This window comes from Pollicipes pollicipes, unplaced genomic scaffold, assembly GCF_011947565.3.
Source record: "Pollicipes pollicipes isolate AB1234 unplaced genomic scaffold, Ppol_2.1 Scaffold_7261;HRSCAF=8764_pilon_pilon_pilon, whole genome shotgun sequence".
Classification (NCBI taxonomy): Eukaryota; Metazoa; Arthropoda; class Thecostraca; order Pollicipedomorpha; family Pollicipedidae; genus Pollicipes; species Pollicipes pollicipes.
Window position 1 is genome coordinate 59,644,136 of NW_023597054.1, and position 23,731 is coordinate 59,667,866.

Consider the following 23,731-nt stretch of genomic DNA (forward strand, 5'->3'; position numbering starts at 1 on the left):
TTTGGGATCCCTGGTTACTCATCACACTCCTTCTCAGACGGTTCGAAGACTTATGATATGATTCTCGGCAGATATGTACTTTTAGGACCTGTGATCATCGATCGGTCTTACCAGTAGGCAGTTTGTGGGCCCCTGGTGACGTTGCATTTGCCAGTGGGTGCTTTGAAGGCCTCGGCAGGCCTCGACGTGTCCACTCTTGCACCCAATTTGAAGGCCACTGTTACTTTCTTGTCGGGCTGCAAGCAGTTTGAAAACTTTTGGTTTCACCAGAACAGCCATAAAGTTGGCTCGAGACCCCGTTGTTGCCGTGTCGGTCTGGGGCAGTCTGGCAGTTTGGGGGCCTCTGGGGCGGTGACGTCAGGCAAGTGCCTGCACCGGGTCGGCGCCTGCTGCTGCGGTCGCCCACTTCCGACGGTCAGCCGGTCAGCCGCGCACGACCCCCACCGCAGCGATAAATCAGAGCCAATACAAACCCGACGCTTTATGATCCATTAGAAGTAAATCTAGCCTCGTAAAAGGTGAGCTGTGGCTCGGAATGCGCCGATAGACCGTCGATTTTATTATCTGATTTAGCTGCCATGAGATCCTGGAAGCAAAACATAAACTGGTTAGCTGTGCTGCTTTTATCTGTTGGCATTGACGTCGGATCGCGGCCATGTGTTTAGGCCTCTTCGCGGCCGCATGCCTTCTTCGGCGTGTACTTTGTGCGGAGTCGTCAGCAAATCACTCACCTGGAGACGCTCCCACTTGCTGTGTTTTCCCACGCGTGGTGCCGCCTAAACGCTCCCTTGACAGCCGTTTATGTAAAGGATCCTTCCGCCCGTAAATTCCTGCGACTGTGCCCAGGTTTCCTTGATTCCCACGTCCATTCCGAGTATCAGGCGCGTGCAAAACAATGGGCCGGCCGGGCGGGGGCGCCTGAGCGCGCACCTCGCCGGGCCCGATCCGAATCGGCGCCGCCGCCAACAATGGGTGGTCTTTTTGTCGTACAGCGGCGCGACACGGGGCCGCGCCGTGTCGGTGTCGCGGCCGCTCGGCGCGCGCGGATCAAGGGCGCCGCTGGCCGCGCCGCGCCGCCGCCGCCGCCGCCGTGCCATCCATCAGCCGGCCGCACGGCGCGTCACAACTGCCGCCAGGTTCCGGCGGCGCGGCCGACACGGCGCCCCGCGGCGCGCGCGACGAATCGCTGTCAGCCGGCGCCGCGCGCGCCCGGCCGCCGCGCGCGGCGCCCCCCGGCCGGCCGTGTTGTGGCTTCGTGTCACCTGTCCCGCCGCCCATTCACGCCCGCGGTGTAGCGACATCCACCCGGCATACCAGTCATTCATTATGGGCGCCGGCTGTTTGCAAACTTTTCAAAAGAGGTTAGCTTTAATGATGGTTTAGCGGGCGTTTAGAGGCGGCCGGGTGACGGGCGCGCGGGGGGAGGGCGGCGCCGCTTCGGCATGTGGCGCGCCGGCCGGCCGCTCCCCCGCTGGCTGCCCGGCCCGCCCCAGTGCGGCAGGCATTCCTCGCCAGCCAATTTCAGGGCGGAAGGGATAAGTGAATAAATAAGCGCCGCTGATCGAGCCGAGACAAATCGGGCTGGTTACAGGCTGGTCTCGGCGGAGGCGAGGTCTTTGGTGGATGCTGGCTTGGAGCAGCTGTGAGTTTGGCCGCCACGCCGCCCAGATTTCGTTTCTCCTCTCCAGCTGCCGTCGCTGTCTCCTGCGGATCGCCCTACCGCACCGCACGCGCACAGACGGTCCGTCCGCGTAATCTGCTTCAGCCGGGTCCTATCACAACATTTTCATGTCATCCCTCTCCGCACACGGCTGCGCACGAGTGCACCGCGCATGTGGACCCTCTCCGCGCCCCACTCATTTAAATACCGTATCCATCAGTATCAATTATGGTAGCCGGGGGTCCAGGGACCACACAGGCCGTTCTCGCCTGCCCGGTCCCCGGTTAACAAGGGTACAAACGACCAGACAGATTCCAGCCCTGTTCAATTAGGGTGCGATACAATCGCGGCGCGCCGGGGGCCGGCCCTCGCGGCGGCCGCGGCCGCTCCCCAGGTGAAACAACACCGGCCCTCCGCGCCGCCCGCCCGCCTCGGACCCTAATTGATAATTGTAATGAGTGGCCGAGTGATTTAATGGCGGCGGCGGCTGGCGGGATGCCGACCGGTCCGGCCCGCTCTAACGACGCGCGGCCTTGTCGGGCGCGGCACGGACACGGGACGCTACTTCGAAAGTGTCCCCGCCGATCGGCGACCCTAAATCAAAGCGCCCTCCCGCGGCTGTCAGCCGCCCCGAGTGCCGGGATTTGTCAACATCAGGAGCGGGGAGGCGCTGGGGCCGCGCTCTCTCGCGCTCCCCGCTCCCGCTCTGTCCGCTCCGGCGCTCTGCCCGCGCTCCGGCGGCCGCGGCGGGGGTCCGGCCCACAATGGACAATAAATCGGCCCGCTCGAGCCGCAGTGTTGGTCCCGCTGATCGGTTACCGCTGAATGGGCGACGCCGGCTGACTGCTGCGCAGGAGGCGGCGCCGCCGTCGAGTCGCCGTCGCGCTGCTGTCGGGCCGCCGTCGGGCCGCTGTCGGGCGGACAGGACGACGGACGACGGCAGCCCTTCTATTCAGATTTCCAGGTGGGCCGAGAGCCGGCCGCCGGACGGGACACTCCTCGCTTTCATGGAGATGAGTCTGAGTCGGTCAAAAGCGCCGACCGCGCCGTCACCGTCCGCCTGCAGCGCCGCGGTGTCGAACATGCCGCCTCCAAAGGTGCGCTGTCGTGACGCAAACTGTGATGCAGATAAGATGCCAGCGAGCATCTCAGTCGCGATGCAAATCGGCCCGGCACCAGGCCGGCTGGAAAATCCGGCCTGTCTCTTTCCATTCTCTGACCTTCTTGGCCTGATTCGACGAGCACAGCGGCCGCTAATCCCGGCGCGCTGTCCTGGGCCCGGCGGCTCGCGAGCCATACAGACGGCTGGGTATGGACATCGGACACCGCGCCGGGCGGATCCCTTGTCTCGGATCCCCCGCCGCTGCACGTGGCCGGGCCTGTCCGCGTGTTGACCGCAGCCGCGACAGGCACCCGACCAGCCCGACCTCTCTCAGGGTAATTGCGATGCACGCGCCAGCGCCGTAAATCAGTGCCGCATATTGCAATGAAATATGCTGTCAATGCTGCACCCGCCGTCCGGGCGGCCCGGCCGTCTCATCCATAAAAATCTGTCGTCGAGACGGCGGCAGTAATGGAGGTACGATCCGTTTGAAGCCGGCCGCCGCGCCTGCCGGCCCGTCAGGAACCGGTGATACCCATCTGTCTGTCTGTTGGCCGAGGCCACGGCCGCCAGCTGGCTCCGGCCGACCGCCGGCCGGCAGACGCGGGTCGAGAGCTCGCAGCTGTATGTCTGGCTGTGCGCTGACGTAGGCCATAAGTCCTGACGCCTATCTCGTCAGATGCATGCTCTGATGACATCGTGACCAACACCTGCTGTTCGCCTGGCGCAATAAATCGTACGAGATTCATACTCATACCGACCATATAAACAAGGATCGAAAGTGCAACAGGCCTTCTGTACAGCGGGCTGCCACGTGTCGCCAATATTTGCCAAGGCCTTTGCTAGATTGTGAGCATCAATACAACTTTTACACAGTACAACCTGCTATGATCTTAGCAAGGAGCTGGCATCATAATCCTGGGTGAATTAGTTAATGGTGTTAGCATCACTTTGCTTTCACTTTTAACCAGCTGGATTTTCGTGCAAAATCAACTGAAATTCCCTGAATATCTAGCCATGAAAAAGGGCTGGACAAAGCTTAGTGTAATTGTCGCTCTAATATTAAACATGTCAACACAAACAGAAAACCAAGACAAGGGAACTGGATGAAAGTTTTATCGAGTTAATTTACATAATCTTGTTCTGTTGGATTTTTATGCTGGCCCCATCGAAATGTCCGAATGATCGATTGATGAAAGGCAACAGGGCGAGACAAAAATAGATCGCTGATCCACTCAAATAGGAAAAAGTGTCAACGGAAGACAACGAAAAACCGACGGAAGTGGGATGAACCTGAGCAGACGAACAGCTATTTGCTCACTGATACATGTAACAAACAGTCGTATTCGCGTGCTTAGATAGATCAAAGCGAACCGGGCACATTGCGCCGGCTCGCCAAGTCATGTCAACCGTACGACACAAGATACAACGCAGTGCCTGTGTCACTGAATTGTGCGACGTGAAACAGTGCTACGGCTGCTCCCACATGTATTTTTTCATGTTGCTTATTATACACTTGTTACGTGCCTCTGCAGTCACACACTTCTGCCGTAATTCTGGTACAAAACGAACACAAAGGTCTGACGAATATGGTCAGACGTCTAGTCCGTGCCTTAAGAAAACGCGGTCCGTCAAGGCCTGTTTTTACTCCGGTTCAGTGGCCTGAAACAAACGTCAGCTCTCCCTTGGAAGTCTTCGCAGGTGACACCTCACTTTCCGCCGTCTACAGTCTCACTGTGCCGACGGCTCGCTCTCGCTGTACATCCTGCAGGGATCCGCACCCAGCGTAGCTGTGCTGGACACCGCCGGGAGATGGCCCGCATTCAGCCGTGCCCAGCCTCCGATCGGGCGGCTGGCGGGACCGCGGGGTGTTTTGACATCTGGAACTCGGGCCCGCTGATTGATCACTTTCTGAACAGCGTGTCGTAGAATAACGTCACAGCCTCTCCATACCGGGCGACAGTAATTCAGGTGTGAAAGCGTAATGCCACCCAGCATAATTTTTCATCCTAAAAGATCGGTTGGATCCGTATTTTGTGAGGCGTGACTGAACATGTTAACAGTGTTTGGCTGTAGCCGAGACCACGACTCACGTGTTTTGCCTTAGATAGCTCCAAGAGCTTTTTGTTGCTGTTAAGTTGTATTGCGAATGCTTTCCCCCGAAGTTATCACGAACGCTGCTATTGTTTGCTTCTTGCGATGGAAGCGTACGGTCATCTCAAAACTGGGTGGCCAGAACGCCATTTTAAAGTCTATTCTTTTCATGGATCACACAGGCCAAACGCTGAACTTTCCTGAAAACTGGGTGGGATGTCCCCCCCCCCCTATCCATGGGACCACAACCTATTCGGAAGCATAAATGTGTGTCTTTATTTTGTCCGTTCTTCAGCAGGACGTGAGCATCTTTATCGGTGTTGTTTTCCTGCACAGTTGGTAGCCTTTGTCATTTTGCAACCTTAATAAGGTTGCTGGGGCCTCTAGAGGGGTGGTGCTGGACAACGAAGGCATTAATGTCAATTTTGTCCCCACGTCAACAAGACGAACGAATGCTCAATCTGACAGCAATCAGCCTCAGTCACGGGCCCGACAATGACCTGCCGTCCTCAGACACTGATCCGACAGTGACCTGCCGTCCTCAGACACTGATCCGACAGTGACCTGCCGGTCCTGACACGCTGGTCTGACAGTGACCGGCCGTCCTCAGACACGGATCTAACAGCGACCTGCCGACCTCAGACACCAGTCTGACAGTGACCTGCCGTTCTCAGTCGCAGGTCCGGCTGGTCCGGCAGTGACCTGCTGTTCTCAGACACGGGTCCGACAGTGACCTGTCATCCTCAGACACTGGTCCGACAGTAACCTGCCGTCCATCTACAATGGTCCGACAGTGACCTCCGTCCTCAGACACTGGTTCCGACAGTGACCTGCCGTCCTCCACAATGGTCCCGACAGTGACCTCCGTCCTCAGACACGGGTCCGACAGTGACCGGCCGTCTTCGGACACGCCACTGACAATAACTGAACATCCTCGGACGCGGGCCCGACAGTGAACGGCCATCCTCAGATACTGGTTCCGACAGTGACCCGACGTCCTCGGTCGCAGGCTCGACAGTGACCGACCATCCTCGGGCGCGGGCCCGACAGTGACCTGCCGTCCTCGGACGCGGCTCTGACTGTGATCTGGGCTCTGACTGCGATCTGATCGATGATGGTGTGCTCTCTGCACGCGCCAGCGCGTTGCGAAATGGGCGGTAGCAGGCGGCCGGCGACTGTCAGCTCTTGACCGATTGCCTGACGGTTACTTTGAGGACCATCGGCCGCCGGATTAGTGAGGCTCGAGCGCTCCGGCGTCGCGGCCGCGGCTGTCACCTTCGGCGGAGCGGCTAACCATCGCCGTTTGAGGCATTTCCACCGGTGAACACTGGCAAGCACGCGGCATGTTGTGGCAGGCTGCGCGCTGAAAGGCTCGACTTCGCAACGGCTCAAGGCGCTTTTTGCTAGCGGATGTAGGCATTATCTTGAGAAGAAAGCGAGCGATGTGTGTGTGTGTGTGTGTGTGTGTGTGTGTGTGTGTGTGTGTGTGTGTGTGTGTGTGTGTGTGTGTGTGTGTGTGTGTGTGTGTGTGTGTGTGTGTGTGTGTGTGTGTGTGTGTGTGTGTGTGTGTGTGTGTGTGTGTGTGCGTGTGTGTGGGGGCCTGTGTGATCGTTGCTAGCATATCCGAGGATGTTTTTTGTGTCAGGTCTTCTGTTGTATCCATCCTCTGTTTTGTTTTTGTATTTTGCATGCCTTCCACCTAATCGATTACACATTACGCGGTATTTGTCCTGGAGTGTTGAACTAGGATTGATGAACATGATCTCGGCCAATGTTGTTGTTTTTTGTTGTTGACATATTGCGTTGTCTCGTACGGTCGAAAACCCGCCGTGCCTGCCCCGGACAACAGTTAATTCATCTCACATATGTCTCTGGGAGCAGCGTCCTTGCCAGCCGCCGCTGCTCTTGTGTGCGACCGCACGCTGACGTGCTGCCGGTGCCGTTCCAGCGGGGGAAGGAGAAGCTGAACACGCTGGCCATCTCGGTGATGAACCAGTGGCCGGGCGTGCGGCTGCGCGTGACAGAGGGCTGGGACGAGAGCGGCCTGCACGCGCCGCAGTCGCTGCACTACGAGGGCCGCGCCGTCGACATAACCACCTCGGACCGCGACCGCAGCAAGTACGGCATGCTGGCGCGGCTGGCCGTCGAGGTCGGCTTCGACTGGGTCTACTTCGAGTCGCGCTCGCACATCCACTGCTCCGTCAAGTCAGGTATGTTGGCGGGCTGACGTGATGTGGAGAGGAGGTGGCTTAAGTCAGGTATGCAGGCGGGCTGACGTGATGTGAAGAGGAGGTGGCTTAAGTCAGGTATGCAGGCGGGCTGACGTTATGTGGAGAGCAGGTGGCTCAAGTCGGGTATGCAGGCGGGCTAACGTGATGTAGAGAGGAGGTGGCTCAAGTCAGGTATGCAGGCGAGCTGACGTTATGTGGAGAGGAGGTGGCTCAAGTCAGGTATGCAGGGGGGCTGACGTGATGTGAAGCGGAGGTGGCCAGCCCGGCGCCCTGTTCGCCGTGGCTTCAGAGGAGCCGCAGCTCACGTCTGTGCCTCAGCCCGCGATCCCAGCAGTCACCTCCGCACTACAACTTTCACGGTACCGACATAGACTCCCGTGTACTGCATAGCTTCGCCATGTCTCCTCAGCAGTCCTGCCCCTGTTCGGCCTCACTACCCCTATGGTGTCATAATTGTCCCCACACAACCTCACCAAAGGGCCCCAACCCAGAACACTTTTAGCCTCATGATCCATCTGTCTCCCTACCCCTTACGACGGCCACCCCCCGCATAACCTTCCACTGTGTCTACGACGGTCACCCCTGCACATCCCCAGCCGGCGGCCCGCCCCGGCGGCCGCCATCACAGCTTTGCCGCACAACAGTCACAACCATTATCCCTCACCCTTCGGGCCAAGCCTGGAACCCGTCCAGCAGACAGGGATAATGTGACTCACAAATAGAAATCGAGGACAGACGGCCGGCAAATGACTGCTGGCCGAATGTGCTCGTCCGTTGTGAGCGCCGGCCGACAAGACCTTCAGCGCCATTGACAACCGAACTCCCCGGCCTTTGAGGCCCAAAGCCGGCCGATTCCCGGGCACAGATCTGCCGGAATTCGACCGTGACAGTCCTTCCTGTTCCTCGGCGCCGGCAGCCAGCGCGTCTTCAGTTTCGCCCGGCGCGCCTGGCTTTGTTGACGCCGAACTGAAAGCGCGGCCGAGCCGGCTCAGTCAGCCGGCGAAACGAGGCCCGACAGGTGGTCGAGATTTATCCCCGCGCGGCTTTGTGGCCTCTTGTGCGCCGCACAAAGTCGAGCACAATGCCATCGCCGCGGCCCACCTGTGGAACATAAACACAGCCCACTCAAACACGGCGCACAATCATTACAAATTGGCCTCCGCCGCCGCCGCCGCCGCCGCCCGCCGCCCGCCGCGCCGCCCGCTGCCCGCTGCCCGCCGCCCGCTGCCGGCTGCCCGCTGCACGTTCTGGGCCCGCCACCGCCGCCGGCGCGGCCGTGCCACCCCTCTCATTACCTCGTTGCTGATTGATTTAAATTGGCCTGGTGGTCTTGCATTTTTCGCCGGTGGTGAGCCACATTTAATTTGCCGGCCGACGGAGGTCAAGGCTGGGCGGCGGAGGTGGCGGCGGCGGAGGTGGAGGCGACGGTGGCGGCGCCGCTCCGCACGCCGCGGCGCCGCACGGCGCTGTAATTTCCCCGCGCCGCAGATAATCAATTGCGTCGTTTTCCGTGGCCATTTGTTATGTGCTCAAGCGTCGTGGTAATGAGATATCGGCGGTGATGTCCACGTACCGAGATGGCAGTCGGCTGTGTGTCCTCCCCCGCCGTTGCCGGTGGACTCGCCCGCTCGCTGATGGCCCGAGCGGCTAATGGCAGCACGCTTTAATCCGCCAATGATCAGCCGGCTGAGGGTGTGCTTTGATTTGACGGCAGGTGTGGCAGCCATATTCTCTGTTTATCGGCGTGAATCAGTGATGAGATCACTGACTGCAGCAAGGACAATGTGCTGAGAGAGTCGGATACTCAATCAGCACTTGGCAGTTTCAAGACGTTGTATATCCATCAAAAAGGGTCGATCTGTGTTTACGGTGCGGTTGAAAAGACGGCTATGATCGATGGCCAAATCAGGACCTGATATTTCGATGCAATACCGTTTCAACCATCCGTTCTCGCGTTTAGAAGCACGAATTAGTGGTCGGACTCAATCGCATTACCGTTAAACATATCCGAAAAGTCCCCTTGGCTAGGCGAAGCCTATCACTTGATAGCAGTGTGTGTGTGTGCGCGTGTGTGTTTGTGTGCGGGTGTGTGTGTGCGTGCGTGTGTGTGTGTGTGTGTGTGTGTGTGTGTGTGTGTGTGTGTGTGTGTGTGTGTGTGTGTGTGTGTGTGTGTGTGTGTGTGTGTGTGTGTGTGTGTGTGTGTGTGTGTGTGTTTGAGTGCGTGTGTGTGTGTGTGTGTTTGTATGTGTGTGTGTGTGTGCATGTCTGCGTGCGTGCCAGCATGTCCTGCGGTGTCTGGCAGCATTACCGGCATGCCCGCGCGTCCTGCCAGTCCTCAGCCATGCCCGCAAATATTGACTCTTCAGCGGTGGCTGGGATTCCGACTTTCCTATTGCGTCACAAAGTTCTGAACGACCAGCATCCCTCCCAGCCAGTGACAAGGCCACTCCAATGGAAAAAGACGACTGGCAAATGTATTTGAGGGGCTGCCAAGACACGTCTAGGGCGCGGCTAGCACACGGTACACGGGCTGGCCGAGAAACACGAGTCTGGGGCACGTGCCGATGCGCAGACCAAGGACGCGGACAGAACATGTACCAGCGGCTGGTGCAGTTCTTAAGGAGGACCGAAGACAACAGATGTAACTAAATAAGCATGATTATGCCAAATGATGTAATCAAAACATGCAACATCAGGGGATAATAAACTAGATTACTTGTTAGGTCGGCCGATAAATTATTCAGCTTTTTTTTGCATGAGAACAGATTGGTTACAGTGTAGAGGCATGTGTATTGTTTCAAATAACTACCGTTCCAAAGAAGAAGAAAATTCTGGATCTGTGTCCGGATACCAGTTGCTTTCGTCCAAGCGGTGGCAAATTTATTTAAAAAATGATGTAACCATGTGGCCCGCTCCAAACTTAGGAGCAAAGTTCCAAATAATGATCAGGTATGCTACTCACGAAATTCGTGGCAGTTTTCTTGTTTTGTGTAGCAGATATACAGAAGATGATATAGTGGAGAACGCGAAGTTTCCACTGAATTCCACTTAAGCTGGAATGCGCTTCGGCAGGAAAATCTGTCCAGCGCTCCAGTTCATCAAGCTGCTCCGCTGGAAATGAGATACGGATGGGAACATAACGGTAATTTCTTCAAGCGTTTTTCTTTGAAAATGCAATACCATTGGCTCAGACCACGTATGAAAAACATAGCTTTCGATAAACACTTCCGCAATACCGACTGCATGCACACACACCTGCCCACAAGCTTCACATACCTCAAGCAGGTAAGTGACAACACGCACCGCGAAGATGGAGGCGGGTAATTCATATTAGAGGCTTAACAGGGCCCACTAAACGACAATCACACCCCGTTATATCGTCGACTAATGGCAACCGCCCACACTGCTGCTGATTCTGACACTAAGTACACTAACACTGACCTACGCTGGCACGACCCACTCAAGCAGTGATCATGATACCCGCAAATTATGATCATGCTGTACATATATCAGGATGCTGTGTGTCACTGTGTACAGTCAGGATGTCCGGTCATGATGTCAGGATAAACATCAGAATGGTATTTACGATATCCTCATATACACCATCTTGTGCTGATATCATGCTGGCTATGGACATTATGCATCATGCGGGGAGATAATTTCTGGTCAGTGGTGAGTATCTGTGGAGATACACTTCATTGGTAGGTATGTGACGACTGGATCTGCCTAATGTTTCACATGACTATGGTCGTGTTGATCTAAACACGGTGTATAACACCGATTCACGACAAATGATTGAGAACAGGGGGCGGGAGGGGGGCGAGTTAAGGGCCCGACGACACCAACCCACAGCCGCAAATTTGCTTTCTGCAGGAAAAGCCAACCTTGTATTGATGGACGATAATTTTTAACTTCCAATTACTAGATTTTATATGGAAAAGTCCTTAAGTTGAACAGCTCTAGTCGCGATTAGCAAAAAATGCCCAAAAAGGTGAGCTTTCTGAAAGTAACCAAGCAAAGCATTTTTGCATTATCCAAGATATTCAAAAGACATTCAAAAGTGGGGGAAAAGACAAAAGGCATTCAAAAGATTAAACCAATATAAGAAGTGAGCTCAACTCAACATGGGGGAAGGGCTTACAAAAAAGGATGCAAACCAACACACCCGATGAAAGGAAGATATTTTGCTCTTAAGATTTCCCGCTTTTAGCGGAAAGTTAAAAATGTTTAGCAGTCAAGACAACTGCGCCCGGCTTACAACGGTGAAACATGCATTCGAAATTATCTTTGAAAAATGTCGAGGCATACAAAACTGCCTTGGGATTATGACTTGTGCAAGATAAGCTGATGACATTTGCAGTTAGGTTTTATTCTGAAAGATCCAACGACAAAGCCGCGCGTTGGGCACATGGGTGACGCGGGTTCAGTGTAGAACCTATTCCATGACATTCCAGCACATGGCTGCTTGGCGCTCGCTAGGTGCTTTCCTGAACGCGAGTGCCTTGTGGTTCACAGACACATATGCGTCGGAATTAAGATGCAACGCCGCTAAGTGAGATAGTGGTTTTAGCAAAGCTGCTGGCCCCGCAAAGAAATGTTGAGCGTCGTGGTTTCAACAATTTCTCCCAATGCGCCTCAAGCATCATCTTAAGCCTTGCCGGCGCTCCCGACAGCAGCCTTTATATGCGGGGGTCAGCGCGCCCGAGACCCGGACAGGTCGTCTGGAGCGGCGGGCACGCCGGCGGCCATTGAGGCGCTGTCAGGTGCCCGCCGTTGCATGCGGCGGGTGTTCCTTTATCCTGCCATCTAAAGCCCGGCCGGATTACTGCCGGTCGACACCGCAACCGGAGAATGATCTGGGACGGCGGCCAATGGCGGCGTCGGGCCGGGGCGCGCCCGGGCGGCCCGGCGTGACCTCGGCGGCGCCCCCGCCGGCGCCGCTGACAGCCGCCCGGGCCGACACGCCGGCCGCCCGGCCGCCCGGTTAATAGCTGTCAGGATTAGCGGCCGTCCGGGTCACACAAGGCGCACGGCTGACAGCCCGCCGCCTCGCCGCCGGCCCGGCCGGCGCGATCCCTACATAAACGACGATTGAAATTTATCTGCGCCCGCGCTCACCGTCATTGTTCTTCGGCTGAAGAATCCCGGCATGCAAATGGGCGCCGGCAGCGGCGCGGCCGACACGCCGCTCCCATTGTTGTCATGTTGTGAGCGCGGCGTGGCGGCGGCGGCTAAACCGATTAGCGGCGATTACAGCGCAGATAAGCCGCTTGTGGCGCACTGACACCGCCGCCTGGTGGCGTCGAGCGCGGCCGCCACACACGCCCCCTGTTGCTATTAGTAGCACGCGGCGAGGGATTAGCGGTGACGGCGCGGCGCGGGCCGACAGGGCCACTCCGGGTGGACCGACGTCGGCGTCGCCTCCCCCCAGAGGGCGCTCCACCGCCCGCCGCCACCATCCCGTGCAGGCGGCCGCCCCTGAACGGCCGCTCCGATGCCTTCGCTCGTCCATTACCCTGTCTGTCACGTGGCTTGCGCGCTCAGGCCGTGCTATTTCCGCCGCCGCCGCGTGATTGGCTTCCGCCGGCGCGGTCGGCCGGGACCGACACTCTGCAAAGAGCGTGTCGCTTTGTAACGCGCGATTGATGGCCGAAAATAACTGGATGCTGTTGCCAAATGGCTGCCCGGCCGCCATTGCCTGCCGACCACCGCGGCGGCCCTCCGCATTAATTATGATTAATTTGTAATCATGTACGGCCGGGAGAGCATTTTCTCATCGTTACGAGCCGAGGTGCAGCCAGAGCCACGCTGACCACCGCCAGGCCAACTCTCTAATGGCATTCCCAATTCATAACGGCCTGCTTGTCGGCCTACATAATGAAAACCAGCCATCCATACTGATTGGTGTAAATCGAGCAATAAAAGTTACTCAGGTCTGCGGTCGTTAAATTTGTAGGCGGCAGAAGTGGCTATGATTGGTCGTAAGGCCGCGGACACGCAAGGGAAACAAACGCACGTTGACAGCTGCTAAGCGCCAGCCGAACCGTTGGTAGGTAACGTGATCACGTGATGGGTGTTGGAAGTGCTGACCTCTGGGTAAGAGCGGCGACATTACGGCACCCTGATCACGTGATCACAGTTTTGGAACTGACAAGCAGGCCTGCCTCTCTCTGCCTAGTGGGTAGCGGCGAGGCCATTACAGCACCCTGGCCAAGGACACATGTTGCGTACTGGAACCAACAATTTTTTGGCACGGGCGAGCCATGGACCATTACAGCGCACTGATCAAGTGACGGTTACAAGTAATAGTAGTGGAGCAAGAACTCCTAGTTTAAAGTAGGGCTAATGGGTATTGTAATGCGACTGTCACTCTTTTAGTGATAGCGATTCCATTAAAACAACCAGACCATGTGAGCTGCGCCCGAACCGATAACTTTTGAAAATGAGATGAAAATTCTGACCACGCGGCGGGAAACTGCGCGTGCGTGTGGTCAGATGTCGGCTGGTAGCTTAGGAGCAATACCTGCAGGCAGCTGAGCCCGCTCATAATGCCGTTATTCCGAAAGCGATTGTGTGATGAATAAAGGCGCTTGCACATTACGAGCAACTAGGGCATCTATAACTGGGAGTGTGTACCTCCCCTCATCTGGGATCAGTACCATATTCTATTTTGAAAGGCATTTCCGGTTCAATTAATGCGATCCGATCACTGCTTACTGAGGCCATTCAGTAAGAACAATTTTCTACTGATTTTTTCAGCAGATGAAAGCTTGAACACGAATATAATTTGCTACTTCTGCTCCTTTTAATCAAATTTTGGCATTGAACAATAGTTCTGCGCATTTAATAAGTCCAAGAGCGATATTATCCATATTCGCTGCCCGAGTTATTATTGGAGGCAGTTTCAGTAATAAGTAGCAGTACCTGGTTTCTTTGGATGCCTGACCAGATACCATTAGATTGTGTAGTGATTGGGAACTAGTTTGGCAAAATACGTTATATATTACTTAAATTCATCAAAGAAAACACCCTTGTATTGCGTATTTTGGCTTAAATTTTGCAGCATTTTGCACCATGACATCTGCCATAAGCTGTAACACTGTTCACTTATGCTTGCCTTCTGCATGTTGTCTTCTGTCCACCAGCAGTGCTCCAAAAGGCTGGCGGCGCGTCGAAACCACTATTAGGCACTGGCAAACTGTACGTCGTTGTGTGTAGACCTGCAGTTCCCACCGGCAAACGGATTTATATTACAAAAAGCAATTATCACCCCTAACAGCGGAACAGTTGCTTCTGATAAGCGATAGAAGTTCCGGTTTTAAATTGTGTTCCGCTATGTGCCTCAATCTCGGTCATGGCACGGATATGTTGATTAGAGATAATGCTCCACATTGCAAGATGTTGAAGCAAACGTCACGTATGATAAAATAAGCCCGCTTGTAACTATTGGTGTACTTCGAAGTGAAAAAGACTGCTCTAGACAATAGGTGCTCTCTATCTAGACGCTTTTAGGCGCTCCTCAACGCGTTTTTCCTTGATTGCGTCATGGTACCTTGCACAACATTGATTGAGAGCTAATTGACAGCGGCTTTATCTGGAAATCGTGCTCACGAATGCCAGATATGACCGCCTTGACAGCTGTATTATTTTTGACGCTGATCGCTGCATGGCCAGTGGAATGAGAGGATTTTAATGGCGTTGCTACGGCGTCATATGTGCCCGGGTAACTTTGTAAGTCTGCACCAAATTAGTCCGCACGTTTTCGCGGGCGCATAGCTCAGAAGCTAGACGGGCTTAGGTCTTAAGAGGGGCAGGGGGTGTAAATTGCACTACATGATCTTCATAATAGCTCTTTCAATTCAAACACCCACACAATGTGGAGTACTCTCTGTTAAGTTTATGTTTTTGACCCGGCAAAGCTGCCAGATGCAGACACATTTAAGTAGGATAATCCCACAGTTATCATGCTGCTGGTTGTTGACTTCAATGCCGTAGAGCGTGACAGGTAGCTCTTCTAAGAGCAGGGGATCAGCAGCAGTTTCGACCAAAGTCCGTGTTCACTACCTCCGCGACACTGAAGAGTGTTTATGGCCAAAATGTCTGCTAATCCCCTTGCTCTTAGGATCGCTACCTACCAGTCTAACCGGCATACAGGCTAACAACACCAAGAAGGCCATCAAGAGAGCTATACACTCTCAATCGACGGATTCTACGGGGACTCAATACCAGTTTTGTGAGTTTCCATAACAGTCTTTGCTAGGATTATTTCACTTGCATGCGACTATGGGCTGGTGTTGTTGCATCAGAACGCGTGAGAATAATGTCTCACCCGAAATACATCCAATTTAAAAATGACACATCGGTAAAGATCGCCGCACGGGGCAGTCATGGTAATACACAAAAACAAGACTTGACGTCGGTAACTGGTAGGTATAGATGCTTGTCCGGGTCAATATTGACCTGTGCGCTCCAGGGATGGCATGCCGCCACTCAGAAATTCTTGGCCTGCGCTGGCGTCCTTCAAACCCTGTGGTGTCCATATTTACATTTCCCTCGTTCCAACGGCAGCTGTTTGCTGATTGCCGCGGCGCCGGAGCCGCTGCCGCCAGTGGCGCCTCTGGTGGCGGCAGCGCCGGCTCCGCAGATGGCGGTGACAGGGGCGAGACCATTTCGGCGGGCGATGGTATCGCCTGCTGATCTCACGCTGATACGATGATGAATACCTGACTCTGGTAGTACCTGGCTGGGACGGCCTCGCGTGCTGGGGTGGCTAGACAAAGCATGCGCGCACCCTCCGTTGTCATGACGACGAGTTTTTCTCATGGCCGGGTGGCTCGAGAGTCGACTGGCGAAGGCATCCATGGCGGCACCGGTGTTCAGCGAACTGACCAGAGAAAGTGCATAGGGGCAAATGAGACATTGCCATGCTCCTCCTCTGTCCTACTGGTTTGTTCATCCGCGCGAACAGGTCGGGCATTGTGGAAAATGATCATTGGAACAGTGGAAAACGCAATCGAAAGCGGAATGCATCGGAATAGCTAATTCCCACGGACATGTGACCGAACAGAATTGTACGTGGTGTGTAGCGTATTTAGTATGTGTGATCACGAGACAGACGCGGTGGCCTCCCGCGAGAAGAGGCTAGACGAATCAGACCCTGAATTTTGGAAGTTAAGCTTGCGTTTGCCTTTTCATATATTGCTTTGGATGCCGTCTGCTGATTATGACCACCACCAAGTTTTCTTTAGATAAAAAAGTTATTCTTCCTTTTTGCAGCCAGTGAATGACTGTCACAAATATGCAGTCGTGATGGCAAAATGCTGAGAAATTGTTGTGAGGGAGAAATGTGGCGGGGACCGAGCGCGTTTCAATGACGACATGTTTAATCTGGAGTAATTCAGATGGAAATTCGCGTGGTCACTGCTGCCACGATGCGTTTTCCGCATATCCATAGATGGATTTATAGTTACGCAAGTACTATAGAAGCAAAGTAAAATTTCTTTGGTAGTTTTGTCACTATGCCGCTCAATCAAGTCCCCTCAAACTTACCCGACCTGCATTAAAGTTTGACATCGGGCTAGCAGTCGGACACCCTGCAGGGGCGGCAGATAGGAGCTTTTAATTAAGAATTTTCTTTAACATAGGTAAGAGCTTAAGAGCCTTCCTAAGACTCTGCCCCGGTTACCGCATGGGTGAGTTCAGGTCACCCTTGCTTCCACACTAAATGCTTTGCATATTTCATTCCCGATCCCCACTGAGCCGAGCTATCCGCCTGACAGTGTCGCCAAAACAGACCACAACCGTTACGGTTAACGATCCTCTGGAGGAACCAGCCGACCACAGACCACCGGTTACCACCCGAGAGTGGCTCCTCGCACATTCCAATCCCCCACGCACCTCAGCGCGCGCACAGCGTTCGCCGGCGGCAGCCCCGTAACCGCTCCCCACGTGGGGGGAGCCCCGCCCGATCCTCGGACAGCCCGCGGCACCGTCTGTGTTTGTGCCGCCATCGACCACTGTGCCTGGACAGTCACCTGTTGACGAGCCGACGCTACGTACTCGCCAAACACACAACTGAGGCTGGACCCGCCGTGACCGCGTCTGCCGCCGACCCCGCCGTGACCGCGTCTGCCGCCGACCCCGCCGTGACCGCGTCTGCCGCGCGCACCGAAGTGGATCGCGCACAACCTGATCAGTTTCAGAGTCGTGACGCGCGGAAACGGCCAAGGTGCTGCTTTTCGGCGACAAGGGGCAGTGCTGGCCGACGGCCGGCGGCGCCGCTTCACCAGCTGCGGAGACGCGACGGTCGTCAAGGCGGTGGACGAGAGCGGCGCCGTGGTCGACAGCGAGGTGATCCTCTGGCTGGACCGTGACCCGACCGAGCGTCGGCTCTTCTATCGGCTGACAACGGCGTCCGGCCGTCGGCTGACCGTCACGCCCGGCCACCTGCTCTACGTGCTGGACGCGGCCAGCGCCGCCGCCGGCAACGTCACGGCGCTGGACGCGCGCGTCACCTTCGTCAAACACGTGATCGAGGGCGACTACGTTCTAGTCGGGCGGCCGGCGGGCGGCGCGCCAGCGGCCGAGCGCGTGGCCGCCGTGGACCTGGTGACTGGGCGGGGCGTGTACGCGCCCCTCACGCGGCACGGCACCGTGCTCGCCAGCGACGTGCTCGCCTCGTGCTACGCCATGGTGGACGACCAAAGCACGGCGCACGCCGCCTTCCTGCCCGTGCGCTGGGCGGTGAACGTACGCGACTTTGTTATGCATTTGTTGGAACAGTTTGGCGGCGGGCGGGCGCCGCGGCGGGCGCTGGTCGCGGCCGTCGAGCCCTCGTCCGGCGTGCACTGGTACGCCAGCCTGCTCTACGCGCTCTCCGACTACGTCCTGCCCCGTGATATGATGCTGGACTGAGCCGGACGGGCGCCCGGACGCGTGCCGCGTGCAGGACGTGGTGGCGCGGCGGACGTGTTGTTGGTCCGGCGCGCGCGCGTAGAGGATTTGACACGTGCGGTCGTTGGGTGTATGCGTGCGCGTTGTCCGAGCTTGTCTGCGATATGCGCGTCTGTTTATGCCACATTTTATCATTAACTCATCGGCGGAAGAGCTATTTATTTGCCGGGGCGGGACACTGTACATTGTCACGGATCGGCGCCGCGCAGCCCACCATGTGCGCTCTCGTGTTTGCTGTGCTGCTTTATGGCGTGAGCGATGTTTCCGACAAGCATCAAATATAGGAGACTGACTGACGGCGGCGTCCTGTATTGCTTTGCCAGTTGCATGACAACAGCAAGAGTTGGAGCACGGTGGCTTAATTCCTGGTTTGTTTTGTTTTGTCGTTGTCTTGATTGAACGAGCGATGTTACCGATCTTTTGATGACGTTATGAACTAGTGGAAGGGGGAAACCGTGCTGCTCGCCCGTCCAACAATCTGTGGGTGAATTGGCCATGTCGGACACCACCTTATCACAGGCGGCGGTACACGGGCGTCATGGCCAAATGTCGGCTGTGTGAAAAGAAATCAGAACTCCATTCGTTCATTCAAAAGGTTGGCGATTCCATGTATATGCCATGACTCACATGGGGAAGAAATGTGCCAGAATTTCAATCATTTTAAAGCGTTTATGGAAGGATTCGCAATTCATGATATCATCTTAAAGCGTTTTAAAACCCTGGGTTTCGCGATAGCTTGACCAATGCTCCTTTTTGCATAGCATCCACTCCAACTTCCAACTTCGTTGATACAATATCAAATTTTGAGTTCAAATGGAAGAAAATAATATCAAAGGAAAATAAGACCCATGTAGCGAAACGCTTTGTTGACGATGAATTGAAAACATCTCAAACTGTCCCAAGGTGGTCATCAAATAATACATCAACTCAACAATTTCATATCTTTGGCAGCTAGAGCCCATGTTAACTATGCCGTGGAAATGGGTTTGGTGTTTCCCCATGCTAAATTGTGATTGATATCACTCAAAAGTTTACATGAGAGAAATGCAAATGCCTAAATTTAATAACATGTAAACTAAAAAACGTTTATGGACGAATCATACACCATTCTGTTCCAAACCAACTCTAAGGCCAATTGTATGTATACGAGCTCAAGCAGATCACGACTTTTATATCACGAACAAGAACATCACTAGATAGAACACGGTGAACAACACGCAAACAAATTCCATTCTCGCTGTGACGCGTGTGTTTGCAGAGCGCGCGCGCTCGCGGCATCAGATCAGATCACGCATGCTCGCGGCACCAGATCAGAGCACGCGCGCTCGCGGCATCAGATCAGATCACGCGTGCTCGCGGCATCAGATCAGATCACGCGCGCTCGCAATATTAGATCAGATCACGCGCACTCGTGGCATCAGATCAGAGCACGCGTGCTCGCGGCATCAGGTCAGATTACGTGCGCTCGCGGCATCAGGATATATCACGCGCGCTCGCGGCATCAGACCAGACCACGCGCGTTCGCGGCATCAGATCAGATCACGCGCGCTCGCGGAACCAAGATAGATCACGCGCGCTCGCGGCATCAGATCAGATCACGCGCGTTCGCAGCATCAGATCAGATCACGCGCGTACGCGGCATCAGATCAAATCACACACGCTTGCGGCATCAGATCAGATCACGCGTGTTCGCGGCATCAGATCGGATCACACGCGCTCGCGGCATCAGACCAGACCACGCGCGTTCGCGGCATCAGATCAGATCACACGCGTTCGCGGCATCAGATCAGATCACACGCGCTCGCGGCATCAGGATAGATCACGCGCCCTCGCGGCATCAGGTCGTGCTAAGTCAACCGAGAATCTGGGCGCGAAAACCAGGCGAGAGCGAAAGCAGCGTAAACAAGCGCAAGGAAGGGACAAGAACAGACGCAAGGGAAGCGTGCTTCAGGCCCCCAAATAATGATTTTGACATGCTCTCTTGCACTGCACTCATGCACTCATGCGGTACTATACCGCATGAGTCCATCTTCGATCAAAATAGCAGGTATATAACATCCAGTGGCGTAAGCAGACGAGTGCGGTGGGGGGGGGGGGGACACGTGGCCCCGCCCCCATAGGTTTCGAGGGTCTCTTCAGCCCCCGAGATCGATGTTCAAGGGCTCGATTTGAGCGCCCGAGGGGCCCGAAGGACTGGTCGGAGGTCACATTAAAGACCCGAGCCGCCTTTGGGCCCACAAATGCCAGCCAGATAGCCTTTTACGCTAATTGGGGGCTCCATGAGTCGATGAGGTCGTCTATGCTAGCCAAAATGAACAGTCGATTCCGTGTCGGCCTGAGCCTGAGGACCGATTTCCGAAACGGGGAAATAAGCCCTCGTGAACTCAAGGTTCCTAAGTCAACGAGGGCCCCTGTATCAGCCAGGGCCCCACAGTGCCTACCAGGAGATCCTGTGTGCGTAGCAGGCCCGAGTTGGCCTGGGATAGTGTTTGAGGGGATCCGAAGAACGGCTCGAAGACCAAGTCGGAACTGGCGATTAAGGACCGGATGGGAAGACTGAAGGGTCCGAAGGTGCCGAAAGGTTGGCTGTAGATCGTATTAAGGATCCTCGCCAAAAGGGCCATGGTCTCAAATTACAGTTAGACGACCTCTTGTACCGATTGAGAATTCCTGGGACAATGCGGACCGCTACTTCGGGCAGAAACCCCCAACACCAAACAGTTCCCTCGCTGTCGGTCTGAGCCCTAGGGGCCCATTTCCTAAGCAGGACAGGGTTGGGTCCGCAATTTTCATTGGTCGGGCCGCCTGCAACAATGCTTCTGTGTCGGTCAGGGGCCCCAGTGCCTGACAGCGTGTCCTGCGTCAACAAGAGGCCTCGGGTGGGTCAGGGAACGCTCGACTGCCCTTGGGACAATGCAGGTCTCTATTTCGGCCAGAGGCCACCAACGCCGAACAGTCGGCTCTGTGTCGGTCCGAGTCCTGGGGCCCCCATTTATCAATCAGGGAGAAGGCCAGGGCCGATGATTTGCACTGGTCTGGGCCTGGAGAAATGGAGGGCCCCTGTGACACCCTGTGACAGTCAGGGGCCCACAGCGCTAGACGGGGGGGGGGGGGGGGGCTGTGCCAACAAGGGTCCCGGGCCTCTTGCGGTGGTCGAGGCCCTCTGACAATGAAAGGAGATATGAGAACTTATGATGAGAGCTCACAATGTGACATTGGAAGAGTCCTTTGTCAGTCAGGGTCCCCAGTGCCGAACAGAGGCTGTCCACTCCATTTTAGCCAACGACCCGTTGGGCCGAACTGAAGCCTCTGTGGCGATTATATGACGGCCTGCTGTGATAAAGGATATTCCGCGAATGAGGGCTCCTCCATCAATCTGGGGGCAACCACGCTGATCAGAGAGCTTCTCGCGTCAGGGAGGGGATCAATGTATGCTGCATCTCTCTAAGGGCCTCCGGATCGACCAGGGGACCTCTCCCCGTGTTGTCAGAATGATAGCCAATAGGTACCCCGCGCTAGGACGGAATGGACATTTAGCACCTGCATGCTGAGGACGATAATGTGCCCTTTAGTGCTCTCCCACAAGGTCCCTTGCTTGGAAAAAGTAAAGGGCTCTCATTAACTTTTATGCAGTGAATCGGAATGAGGTCAAAAATAAAAGGCCCAGTCCATGTTTTCCTGAGGACGTGCATCTTGTTACAGAATCGACATGTGAACGAACTGCATGAGACGGTTTTGAGCCTAGGCAGTTGCAGTCTCAGGAACAAGAACAGCGATGGCTTTGGTCAGAGTTTCCGTGAAACTAAACGGCGTTCGCTGCTGCAGATAACGCCAGGTGCTGGGCGGCGGTCGCGCGGGAACGATTGTCGTCAAATAATGCTTCCGAAAGTCGTTCGAAATCAATTCACACAGTGCAAAGACCAGGCGGGGTATCCTTTTCATCGCTGTAATGTGAGGCTGCCCTCCAAACAGATGAACAGTCGCAGCAACACGAAAAAATGCTACCTTTACTTTTGCAATTCATCTGCACCAGATTCCTTCACCAGTTCGCGGCGCAGTGAATGCTATTCCGTTTTTATTATAAATCCCAAAGTGGCACGGGTGAAATTCACGCCAAGACTGCCTTCTAGCCGTACAGAGGTTTGGGACGTATCGACTGCAAACGACCTAGAATTGATGTACTGAAGCGCTCAAAACTACTTATTTCAGATGTACTTATATCAGATGATCAGACTACATTCTCCTCCTCCCGTTGGCCGCCACTTAGTGTTAGCGGCAAAGCCGAGGCCGCGCGGCCTCTGGAGACTATACTTTCACTATCAGGGGCCCTTTGTCAACCTTGCCCCCGCCCCTTGTCAAGGCTCGGGCTGCGCCCCTGATAACATCCATGCGAGCGAATCCCTGCATCTGGATCTGCCGGAATCCAAAATGCGCTAACTAAATTTCCGATGGTTCTTTGAGATTTATCGCCTATGAAAGATTGCCCGGCATCCACCAGAGTCTAATATTCTTACCATAATTTTGGTGACAAGTCCCCAGTAATCCTCGATCCACTTTTAAATTTTGGCACAAGATATTTCAAAACAGTTTTTAGTTACCTGATTTATCAAGTTTACTTAAAACAAAAATAGCTTGTGCAGATAAGCCATCCCATCTCCAAGACGTGACCCTCAAGTTTACGAATGACTGCTCATCTAGTGGCAACTCTGCCATCTTCTGAACCTGGCGTTAAAGATAGTTGTCACCTTTACAGAGGGTTTGAACATTGAGCGTGATGAAATAATAAGCGCCTGTAGGAAAGTTTTTTTACACAGGAATAAAACACGGGTATTTTAGTAGCTTCATGAGGCACACATGGTATGAAAGCATGTTTAATTGGGTAGTGGCACGGTGTCATTACTGCTGACGACAAAGCTGCGTCATACAAATTAATAGGGGGACCAATGGTGCACATGGCTGCTGCACTGAGTCACGTGGAAATGGGCATGGGCGCAGCCAGGACTTCCTTAAGCAAAGGTTAAATTCCGTTTCCGTCAAGTCATGAGTATTTTCCAGTTATCTTACTACACGTTTCGTTTAGGTGCAAGCCCTTTTCATGAAGTCCTCAAGGTTGCGTTCAAAAGCCGCACGGATATAAAATTGATGTCTGTAGGTTTGAACCATGCCCCAAATCAAGCACGTGAATTTCATGAATAAAAACGCAAGCAGTGGCATTTGATGATACTTTCCTTTAGTAAAAAGCACATTTTTCATTTCATTTCTTCATTGGAATTCCCATCCATACCGCAACTGTTCCCATATTTTTTCAGGCTTCTACCCAACCCAGCCCGGTACACATCTCATGTACACGTATCCGTGGGCTTCATACAACGCGTGAAGACAAAAAATGACTCGATACGAGCGGATGCATACATGAACATGTGAAAGTCTTGAACAGGTTTCCTTCACGCGATACAATGCAGCCCTGTAGTGTTGAGTCGGCCGTAGGCTTTTTAATACCACTCATTTTTTATAAGCCCCGGGAAAATTGTTTTACGATGTTATGCTTTGATTTTTCCACACCAGTCGACACACCTCAGCAGTGCGGTTCCTTTGCTGGCACGCCTGGCCCTCCAAACGGTGGGCCACCTATGCCCCAGTCCACCACCTCGGCGTTCTCGTCCTCGGCTGCTCCATCGCTGTTGGAGAGGC

The 23,731-nt window shown here is 54.7% G+C and overlaps 1 protein-coding gene across 1 annotated transcript in view; it reads left to right on the forward strand.

Annotated features, from left to right (window-relative positions):
* LOC119112454 (sonic hedgehog protein A) overlaps nt 1-18,336 on the forward strand; it is a gene marked incomplete at its 5' end in the record, with an annotated part of 35,208 nt that extends 16,872 nt beyond the window's left edge. The window contains 2 exons of the mRNA XM_037236653.1: nt 6,805-7,066; nt 17,292-18,336. Of these exons, the coding sequence (XP_037092548.1) occupies nt 6,805-7,066; nt 17,292-18,001 (972 nt within the window). The remainder of the gene's footprint in view (nt 1-6,804; nt 7,067-17,291) is intronic.
* Nucleotides 18,337-23,731: the final 5,395 nt, after the last annotated feature.